General features: G+C 39.8%; 1 protein-coding gene across 1 annotated transcript in view; it reads right to left on the bottom strand.

The window, feature by feature from the left end:
* The window catches only part of PIK3C2G (phosphatidylinositol-4-phosphate 3-kinase catalytic subunit type 2 gamma), a 2201800-nt gene that overhangs the window by 1267125 nt on the left and 922666 nt on the right, over positions 1-12009 (bottom strand). Inside the window, exon 11 of the mRNA XM_078674033.1 lies at positions 7674-7707. Within this exon, the coding sequence (XP_078530159.1) occupies positions 7674-7707 (34 nt within the window). The remainder of the gene's footprint in view (positions 1-7673; positions 7708-12009) is intronic.

The following is a 12009-nucleotide window of genomic DNA, read 5'->3' as shown; positions in this document are numbered from 1 at the left end:
AATTGGAGTACAGTTCCAGGTAAGCATCTCTCTTGTTTTTTATGGGTTACTAGAGAATTACGAATCTCTTACTTTAAATGGTAAAAAAATAATCTTCTATTTAATATTACTGGCTCGCAGGGAAATTTGTAAAAACTGGATTAATGCTATACACCCTAGTAAAACTGAGTGGTTTTCTTTAATTAAATATATACTCGCATTGAACAGAGTGTTAATGACCAGGCAAAATGAGTTCTGGCCTCCCGCAAAAACTGGAATAATAGTATCGAAAAAAATTCTTATTAACTGTCCGATGGTTAGGCCTCTATATAATTTATTGCTTAGTCACTCCGGTGGTGGCAGATGAGAGGGTCTGATAATTGGATAAGGCTACCTATGGTCGGAGTAGGAAGAAGCAAGGCATAGAGTGATCCAACTTAGGTTAAGCAAGCGAGAGACTATTACCTATGCCTCCGCGCTTACCTAGGCAAATGAGGACAAAAAAAGAATTTTATTAAAAAGAAGTATATTAATACCAAGAAACCTCTTACAAATGACCTGGGGATTTTGGCCAATATTAAAACATCTCTAAAAGCCGTAATCCCCTTTTTAGTTCCCGAGGCTCGGTGTGGAGATTGTGCAAACCTGTTTTTGTAAATCTTCTGACCTTTTTCTTCTATTTAGTGATTAGAGGAAATAGTATTGTGGTTCACTTATATTGAAGGTTTGTGTGCATATTTCCGGCAGCTGTGATTTTTTAAGGCATGCCTCTGATGTGCTTTTCAGAGTGTGTGTTTATGAACTGAATATGAAATAAGTTCTCTCATCGGACAGATCTGGGATATTTTAATTACCTTAATGCTAACTGCAGTCCAAAATGTAAAGAGAAAGACATAAGTCTTTTCCGGTTTATACCTTTGGTCAAATAATATGGTTGGAATTTATTCCATATGGCTTTCCGCATACCTGCCATAACGAGTGTGACCCACTGTTACTTTTGTTCATTGTGTTTGTGTTTTTCAAGATATAGAGACTAGTGTAATTAGATGACGAGGCAGGGAGCTTGGTGAAACCTAATGATGTAATGTTGTTACCAAGGAGATCTGAAAAAAATCGCATTAATAAACTAATTCAAGATTCACGGAATGGAAATCACATATCTTTCTCAATTTTTAGATCAGATGATTGTTGAGCATCTTTTTAGTTTTCCAATAAATAACTGTAATTGCTGTCACAGAGATGAAGTTGGCAATATCACTTGATACAACGTGGAAACATGTTGCCTAAAATCCACACCCAAAGAGCTGTGGGGAATTGGACATTTTGGCTTGTGGCAAGCACCCCCGGTCTCAAAAAGCTCCTGTATGATGCATTACTGAAAGTTTGTATTTGAATGTTTTCTGAACTGTACTATGCAACAAACAGTACATAAAATGTGTGAGGCTAAAAACATTGTCAACATGTATTACTTTTGAATCACTTGTTAATCCTTTCTGATTGACCAACAAAACATGCAAAAGTGAAATGGCCAATGAAAGACACTTATATACCAGTCAGTATGTTCATATCTCACCTACGATGTCCCAAACTCCACTGACAGCTAGGGTCCAACAAGCTATCAAGATAGTTTCACTGAATGTTAAGGGTCTAAATCACCCTATCAAAAGAAAGAATATCCTTGACTATCTCCCCAAACAGAATGGTGATGTCATCCTTTTACAGGAAACGAAAATAGACTCCAAACAATTTAACTCACTTAGAAATAGGTCTTATAGTGACATTACTGGCTCTGAAACGGTGGGTAAAAAGAACAGTGTCCTGACTCTAATAGCTAAAAAAGCCAATATAGATTTCGTATCCAGCTCCATAGATACACAAGGAAGATGGGGCACAACAAAACTAGTAAAAGATAAGACGTAATTCTACATTACAAACATCCATGCTCCCAATGGGGATGACCCAACATACTGGGAAAATCTTAGCAAACAGATTTGAACAATTCCAGATTCAGCCATGCACATAATGGTGGGTGACTTTAATCTACCCAAGGATCCAGCACTAGATAGGGACTCACTCTGCCCTTTTTGTGGCAACAAGTCACACAAAGCCCTTATCATTCTATGCAACCGTTTTAATCTGTCTGACACTTGGAGGATAAAAAACCCTACATGCAGGGAGTATACTTTTTATTCACCCCCACACAATTCCTACTCACGCATTGATTTTTTTTTAAACATATTTTTATTGGCATTTAAAAGATTACAGAACATTTTGCAATTCAAACACATTCTGACAAATAGTAGTTAGCACCAGTCACAGCTGGTGAACTCGGTAGTGTAAGGTGAAGCTGCTCGGATGTAACGTTATAATAGTGGTAGTTGGGGGCTGTGTGAATGCCATGAACAATAAAATAGAACCCGGGGACACAATAACCGGGGAGAGGTACAGGGAGGTACTGGGTATAGGTGCGGTGTCTGAGTATTGTGAGGCTCACCAATTCATGCAGTATTACACTATATAATGATGGGGAGGATGGCGTGCAGGCCAGGTGCGGGGTCCGATCACCCTTTGTGGTGTAATGCGTAGTGTGATTGGCATCATCACTAATGTGCCGTCGGGAAAGGTCTAATGTGTGCGATTGTGGGTTACTCAGGCGGTTGGTGATCTGCAGGGATGGGCGCGCCTGTGCCCAGATCGACACTGGGTGAGGATTGCTTGAAGCGGTGTAACAGGAGAGCCTACTCCATGGAGATGGGGTGTTTACGTATCCCCTTTACTTCTTCCTCGCGTAATGTCTCCTCCTCTGCGGTCGCCCATTTATGTATTGCTCCCACCCATGCCACAAGCGGGGGGTCTGTGGGGGATCGCCAGTGCATACTTATGCTCCTCTTAGCTAGAAGAACGGCGAGCGAAGTGAAGCGGAGGTGCACTTTGAGAAGTTTCTGTGTGCGAAATATACCTAGTGATTTGTAATTTTTTTGTAATTTGTAATTTTATTTATATTTGTATAGCGCGTTATCACCAACGATCTCTAAGCGCTTTGATAGAGGAGCCTGCTAGTGTTGAGGGTGGGGAGGCAGGTACTTTACTGCGCGCCCCAGGCTTCTTTAAACGGGAGGGTTTTTAGTGCGCTAGCTTCCCACGTGTTGAGGTGTGTGAGTCCTGTGAGGTCTCCCAAGGTGTCATAAACAGTTTGCCAAAAGGATCGGATAGTGGAGCAACTCCAGAGCATGTGCTGAAAGTCTGCATCCCGCGATTGGCATCTGGGGCAGAGGAACTGCGTGTCAGGATAGAATTTCTGAAGGCGTGCAGGTGTCAGATACGCTCTGTGGAGTATATAAAATTGTATGTTTTTGAAGCGTGTGTTTCTGGAAAAAAATGTAGGGTATTCGAGGGTTCTTGCCCACTCTTTTCCTACTCACGTATTGATTACCTACTTATTTTGACCAATTCTGTGCCTAGAATAGAACAAACCTCCATTGAGCTGAGAGTGAACGCAGATCCTTCGTATTAGTCTTACCATAACTGATTTAAAACCTTTTAAAAAACAATCCCTCTGCAGATTCAATGACGATGCAGAATCAAATAGGTAAAATATTGGGAATGCAATTCAGCATTACCTATCAGAGAACAAAATAGGTGACACACCGGATCTCACAAGATGGGAAGCACTAAAAAGCACTCTTAGAGGTGAAATCATCTAAATTAGGACTGCCATGAACAAGGACATTAACAGTAAACTTGAAAAGGTCGAAAAGGAGATTTCTATATTGGAGGCTAAGCAAATTATTTCAAGAGAAACCTCAGTTTTGAATGAATTAGTGAACAATAAATATGAGTATAATAAAATATTAAGTAAAAGGGCAGGGGTTTGGGTTAATAAACAGAAAAGTATCAGACTTTGTGAGTCCAAAAACGCAGGAAAGAACTTAGCTTCCTATTTAAAATTCAAACTACAAAAAAATATGATTAAGACCTTAACAGACCAAAAGGGAATAGCTCACTCTGACCCTGAAACAATGGCAGAAATCTTTCAAGACTTTTACAGCACATTGTTTAGTAAAAATCAAGACTTGGATATTGCCAAAAGCCCAAGACTATCTAAGCAAATGTAACTTTCCAGCCCTTTCAGAGCAAGACAGGGATGACATTAACGGCCCAATAACCGCAACCGAAATTGGTGACACAATAAAAACCCTTAAAGTTGGTAAAGCACCGGCGCTTGACGGCTTTAATGCTACATTCTATAAGTCATTCTCCTCTGCTCTGATTCTCCCTCTCCTAACCACAGATATCGAATTTAGTGAATCCGGCAAAATTACCGGGACACCTGCAGAGACTATCATAGCTATGATTCCAAAGGATGGGAAGGATCCTACACATCCTAAAAACTATTGGTCAACATCATTGATCAACTTAGACTGTAAAATCTAAACAATGATCCTCGCTAAACATCTCCAAAAACACTTACCAAAACGTATTTACCCTTCACATGTTAGATTCTTAAAGAATAGACTCTCTAGTGATAACACTTGTATTTTATGCCATGCCCTGGAAAAAGCAAAAATTACGGATTCCCCAACCATTGCAATCACCTTGGATACTGAAAAGGCATTCAACAAGATTGATTGTTCCTACCTTCAGGCAACACTAGATAAGTTTAATCTAAGAGACAATTTTATCCACATGACTATAGCGCTGTATTTTAAGCCTTCCGCCAAAGTGAGAGCAGGGGGTGCCTCTCCTCCTGTTTTAAATTGGAACAGGGCACTAGGCAGGGGTGTCCTCTTTCCCCTCCTTTGTTCCTATGGTGATAGAGCTGTTCCTTTATCAACTTCGGAACAACTATCAGATTACAGGTATACGCTTCAACAAATGCACGGTCAAAATAACAGCTTACACTGATGATGTGTTAATTATTTCTGAAAATGCAGAGGTAGCCATCAATGCACTTATGACATTAAAAGAAAATGTTTCTGCTTTTTCTTGTTACAAAATAAATAAAGATAAAATGGAGGTAAAACTCCTAAACAATGTTGGCGGAAAGGAAATAATCGGTAACTTGGGCCTTTCATGGCAACCAAATAGTATCAAATACCTAGAACCACAATTTACAAGACACCTAGGGCTAGATGTAGGTAATAGCAAATTACTGAATGGTAAATACCGAATTTTACCGATTCGGTATTTACTAATCGGTAATTGCTATGTAGGAAACAAAATCGGTAAAAATACCGAATCGGTAAGATTCGGTAATTTGCCATTGATTCCTATGGACCTTGAAGCCCATAGGAATCAATAGCAAATACCGATTTGGTATTTACCGAATCTGTAAAAATACTGAATTTCCAAGGGGGACAGGGTGTCACTTTGACACCCTGTTGCACCCCTGTTTCTGGCTTGTGTACCATGTGGCACACATACATGCCCTAAGGGCATGTATATGTGTCACATGGCACAGGTGTACATGCACAGATGTGCATGTACACAGAAATTCTTAATTTATCACCCAATAGTATTGGGTGGTAAATTACGAATTTCTAAGGGCCTGTGGCACTGTAAACTGTGCCACCTACATATTGAATTACAGAATCTGTAAATTTACCGATTCGGTATTTTACCGAATCGGTAAATTTACCGAATCGGTAAATATACCGATTCTGTATTTTTCAAGCCCCCTATATTACAAAACCCAAATACCGGTCGGTAACCGACCGGTATTTGGGCTCCTACATCTGGCCCCTAATCACCACCCTACAGACGAATGAGAATGATCTCATTAAAAAAATATCAACCTTACTAGATGGCTGGCCGCCAACAATTTTATCATGGTGGTGACGAGCAGAGACGTTAAAAATGCTGATCACCCCACTAATAAATTATTTAGCCAGTATGCTATCAGTGACACTCTCTAATGATTTCTTGTCCAGGATATATAAAATGTTCAACTCACTCCTATGGTAAGGAAAGAGACCCAGAATCTCTCTGAAAAAACTTCAATTAACCAAAGATAAAGGAGGTCTGGGCCTCCCAAACTTTAGGAACTATCAAACTGTGTATCTGTGCAAACAAGGAGTAAACTGGCTGCTCCCCCACAATGGTTACACTCCATTTTAGGTGGAGATAGAAAGATCACTCATTAACAATATACCGCTTTCTGCTCTCCTAACCATGGATTTCTCTTCTATCCCACACTCTAAATATATTATTCAAAATACCAAACGTGCACTGCTACGCCTGGATCAATTATCCGCAGTTAAAATTAACAAATCCAAATTAACCTCTCTGTGGTACAATCTTTGCCTGAAGTGGTGAGATGCTTTTCTGGGAAAAATGGTTGCACAATGGCATACATCTAGTCAAAGACCTCTTCTCAGGGAAACTCCCCTCACTTTTTTCTGAGCTTCAATCACAATTTGCTCTAGATTCCTTAGATTTTTATAAGTTTCTCTAGCTTAAGTCCCAACTTACGCTGTGTTCCATAAAACCTAATGATCCATCGATCCTCAAAAGGATGCTGCACTTGATAAAGTCAGGACACACTGTTTCTAAAATCTACAAGCTCTTATCTCCTAAACCCCGGAAATCACAATTAAAAAGTGAGATAAAATGGGAATCTGAAACTCACACTAGAGAAATTCCCTTTGACTGGGACAAGATACATATAACTCCCTTCTCTAATAAAATATCGCCAGAATTATACCAAACATAACTTATGCTAATAAATAGGACATACTGGACCCCTGAAAGTATTTTTTAACTTAAACTCAGCCAGAGCCCTACTTGCTGGAACTACAACACACATATTGGTGACCTTCCCCATAGGCTCTTCCATTGTCCCATCCTACAAACTTATTGGGACAAAATATATGAGTGTATAAACAAAACATTTAACATCAACCCCCCAAGGGAATTTTCCTACATCCTGCTGGGTTTTCTGGACCCAATGCTTCCAAATGTGAATGATCGCTACTTGCTAGACCTTATGCTTACACTGGCCTGCGAAGTTGTGCTTAATAAGTGGAAGAGCTCCAAAGAAGTCTCCTTCTGATTATGGCAGGAATGGTGGTCCTACCTTAGAGGGGCGGATAACATCTCTCTGCAATCCTCTCCCTGGTGCACTCCACATAGGAAACTGTGGAGGTCCCTTGATGCCTTTTCCTTTACATTTGACCCACCGTGAGCATATTACACTGCATTCCATTGCTCTCCATTGTACATACTTGGCATACTATGCCTTCGACTGTTGGAGAAGTCTTCCATCCTCTCATTGCTAAGATTGCATCTTTTCTGAATGTTCTCCGCTTTGATGCAATGCAAAGTATTGGTGTGAATTTACTAGGTTCTCTTTCATATGCCTGGAATGTATCATGGACTACACGTAAATTTTGTTTTTCATAGCTTTACAGGGTTTGCCTGTAATGTATAATAGCTAGTATGTAGTGTTATTCACAGTTTCCAGATGCCTCTCCAACGTAACTACATTTCCTATTACATCGTACTTGGATTATTTGCTGTCTTTTTCTTCTTTTGTAATCTTTCGTTGGTTTTATCTTATGTTAAAAATATTGCTATTTAGGTCACTTTCACTGTAATTTTTTTTTGTATTATTATGTTTGTAAAATCAATAAACACAATTTGAAATATAATAGAAAAGACACTTATCTAAAGTAATTGCACAAAAAGAATGTTACCTTGTTGTAGATAACTTGCATTTGGCTGGGCACTCTGTAATTAAGTAAAAAAAAAACGTAATCAACAAAGAATCGTCTACAATGTACTTTTACAGCACCTTCTGTTGCATAAGATGGCTACTGAAACTTTGACCTATAAATCAAAAAATCCCACGAAGGTCACCACATTTACCAGGTTTTGCCAAACGTATTTGTTATAGAATATTCATACATTTAAATGTCCAGGACAGTAATGAGCAGAATTGATAAGCTGCAACGTTTCACTTTACATGTTTTTCTAGGACATCTGCTCAAATACAGATTTTTCTTATCTTTATATCTATTTACTTCGTCCTAATACGAGAATTTCAGATTTATTCAGCATGGGCAAACATATTAGTCATAAATCAGATTTGCTCAAGCCTGTTTATCCAAGTTTCTTGAACGCATTTAATTTATTGTTAATTTGAGTGCAGGGTTTGTTACATTTGGCAGTGCTCGTCAGATCACTATCAGGCACTAGGTATTCAATATAAGCAACATTGTAACAATCAGGGGTTAATACACTTGTTAATTACTGGTAATCTTCATTACCCCGATTAGCAGTTCTCCTTGTCCAAGTCTGTTGGTATGACCTTCCCACGACAGCGATAGTATGTAAGAACTTTTTTATTTCTATTACTTTATTATTTTTTTAAGACTCTTCTCCCTTTTCCTCCTCTTTGTTATGTTGACAAGCTGTGGACCTGAAGGTGCAACCAGAGAGGGAGAGAGGGAAGAGGACTGGGATGGACAGGGCCCCTTATTGGGGATATGATGATTACTGTTAAGTGACAAGTTCCTTACTCCCTCATGAGGTCCTCCTCATCCCAGTCCTATCAACTGAGAATATATCCAAGCTCAGAAAAACGAGGTTGCACCAACATAAAAATTGCCATACTTAAGTATTAGAACAGAAACTACAATTACTCATTGCTGTAACCAAAACTTTTGACCCAAAATGTCCACCCAAATCATCACAAACAGAACGCTGATGATGATCAAGAAAAGTATGGCAGGAAGACCAAGTGGCATCAGTCAAATTTCCAAGAGACAGACAACCCCAGATTCAGCCCAGGACGTGGAAACTGCCCTAGTGGATCGACATTGAAAATCAGGTGAAAGAGGTTCCCCCAACATAGAATATGGCCAAGCAATGGCTTGACAGAACCATCAACTTAGGGTTTCAGTAGATACCTTCTTACCCTTTGCTACAGAGCCATGAGCGATAAATAAGGGGTTTGACAATCAAAAAGGTTTTGTGCACTTCAAATAAATCAGAAGGGCCCGCCTCACCTCTAGAGTAGAAGGGAGAGTAGCTGAAGAGGAATCTAGAATTACCTGCAAAATGACCTTATTTGCAGAGTGAAAAGAATAAGAGACATTAGGAATAAACTTAGGCTTGAACCTTATACCAAATGTAAGTGCACCAAGCTGCACAACCTTTTCCCAGTATGAATCCAATGACTTACATTCAATCATGTTTTAAATCTTCTTATTTCCCCACATTTTTATACAACTGTTTTTCTTCTCTTTTTTTGACTCTTCCTTCAGTTCATTTTATCCATGCCAATTACTTTCATATGTTTAAAACAAACTCCAGGGCACAGTTTGGTTCCACATGTCAATGAATTTAATTCATTGGATTCATACTGGGAAAAGGTTGTGCAGCATGGTGGAACCAGGTATTGTTTCCACTTAGATTTATTTTGAATGCAGCGCAAGAGGCAAATCGCAGAACAAGGTGCACGCCATGAAAGTGGAATCAGTTTAAACTTGGTTGAATACATGAAAAAACAAAATGGAAGAAAAAAAGAAGGTGTGCATCTCACCACTCCCAATTTCATTTTGAACCTAATAACAACACGGTCAGGGAAATATCTGAGCTAGGGAAACACAGCAATCAGTGCTGCCCAAATTCCTCAAGATGAGTAGCTGAGGTAACGGCCACAAAAAATATGACTTTTGCTGTCAGACACTTTCGGCTGGTGAGACATCTGTGTATATTGAAGAGGAGAGTGTGTGCAAGGGAGATGAAAAAACCAACCATTGGATAGAGCCAGAAGGACAGGAAACCAGTGACACCTGGGCCAGTACTAATCAAACCGGATCACCTGTGTCTTCTCTATTCTGATGTTCTGGAGGACATTTGGTAGGAGGGGAATCTTAGGTAACTCCTGATAGACAAGGCGGAACTTAGGAGAAGACAAATGGCATGCCACTGAGGATGGCAAATTCCTGCAGAGGCTGTCTTCCCAGAAGTTCATCTCCCCCAGAATGTTAACTTCTTTCAGACCCAGAACATTCTCCTCTGCCTGAAAACACATCAGGGATGGAATCTGATTGAGGGACATACTCCTTGTACCCCCCTATCTGTTCAAGTATGCCCTCAGCACTTGATTCGATGTCACAACAACCAAATGTTGTCCTTTTAACAAGTCCTGAAAGGCAAGCAAGTCTTTCCTGGCAGACATGAGATCTCTCCAGTTCAACGACTGGTGACTCTCCCATTGTGACCAAGGGACCCCCATCTCCTGGTGATCCAGAACTGCTCCGCAATCCCACATGCTGGCATCCATCATCAAGAGCACTGGAGGCTGTAAATGGAAAGGAATTCCCTTCAACAGATGGTCCTGAACCAGCCACCAAAACTGGTCCTAAGCAAGCTGACCTCAAAGGGGGATCATCTGTTCATATTTCTTTGAGCTGGGATCCCATTGTTTGAGGGTGTGGTTCTCAATAGGTTTCAAATGAAATTGTTCCCACAGGACTACAGCTGTTGAGGCTGCCAATACACCTTTCACTTTTAACCAGCATCTTGCAGACTTCGATGAATGTGTCACCAAGTTCATCACACCCAAATGGAGAGAGCTCATTCTGTCCATCGAAAGAAATGCAGCTCCCATATGAGTATCCAATCGAGCAATGAGAAATGTATTTTCTTGTGAAGGGGTGAGATGCTACTTTGAGCGATTTACTAGGAGGCTGCAAACTTTCAAGGTCTGGAGAACTAGATCCACATCCTGGCGTGCCTTAAAAAGAGAAGGAAAATATAAAGGGGTTTCAGCCGAATGACACCAGGTAGGTACGACTAAATACTATTACAAGAAGAGAGGACCTGGCTATCAAAAGCCACATTTTAAAATCACAGTTGTTGTGTAATTGAAATGTATTTGACTCTGACAAAGGTAAATTGTCACTTTCTTAAATGTGTTATTGCAAAAAATATTGTGAATAAGACATAATCGGCTAATGAACCTATGAGTCTGAGCTTTGGTCTTCCTTAATAAAGAGCAGCATTACATTGATAGCCAGGTCCTCTCTTCTTGTAATATTAAAAAGAGAAGGGGCAGTCAACAACCACTCATCAAGAGAGGGTGGTTTACAAAAACAGGTTTTCTGTACCTAAACTGTATGTTCTCTGGAACCTGTTTAAAAAATTTTAACCTTTTCTTACCCTCTGCTGCTTTTTACACCATATCATTCAGTTCAAGGCTAAACAACATCCGCCCCATAAAAGGTAGCTTATGAATCATGGACCGTTTACTTGCTTTCAACTCCTATGACTTTAACCACATAGTCCTACGCCCTTAGATGGAAGCACCTGCGGCAGAAGCCCAAAGACTGTCGAAAAAGGAATCGTAAAAAAATTAAGATAACATTTCTACATTAGCCAAATGAGTAGTATGATCCTCTGGTGCCTGAAGACCGTTAAATAAAGCATGGAAATCTTTAAGGAGAGCCTCCACAGCATATGCTGCATAAGTATTTGCCCTAATACCATAGTTTGGAGTAGCATATGCCTTTTTTAGGGTGGTCTCTACCTTTTTAACAACACAATCAGAGAGGACAGCATCCTCTGAGGTCAAAAAGGATGAAGAGGACCTAAATGCCAAAATATCATTTAATTTCCGTGTTTGAAATCCCCCCCCCCAACAAATAGTGTTTGCTAATAAAGTGTGGAACAGCAAGCTTATCAATGTCCTTCCATTCTTTTTGAAGCAAGTTCTGAATCACATCATGAAAAGGTAAAAAGTCCTTATTTACTGTATTATATTGTGTCAGTAATTCATCCTCATGAAAAACTGGAGAGGCAAAACCCAATGGGTCTCTAACATGTGCCACTTTCTCCCTAAGTGGGTCAGATTGAATGTTTCTTTCTGTTGAGTCATCTGGCTTCTTTGCATTCTAGTCTATTTTCTCTTGTTGTGAGGGGAGCTCTTTCATAGCTGTATCAATTGCCTCTTTAATGAGGGCTTGCATATATATATTACCTACTGGCGGTCGCCAGTAGGTATATATAGTTAGGATTTTTTCT

This window comes from Lissotriton helveticus, chromosome 1_1 (assembly GCF_964261635.1).
Source record: "Lissotriton helveticus chromosome 1_1, aLisHel1.1, whole genome shotgun sequence".
In the NCBI taxonomy this organism is placed as follows: domain Eukaryota; kingdom Metazoa; phylum Chordata; class Amphibia; order Caudata; family Salamandridae; genus Lissotriton; species Lissotriton helveticus.
The sequence above is the reverse complement of the archived record's forward strand: the minus strand, read 5'-3'. Positions and strand labels throughout refer to the sequence as shown.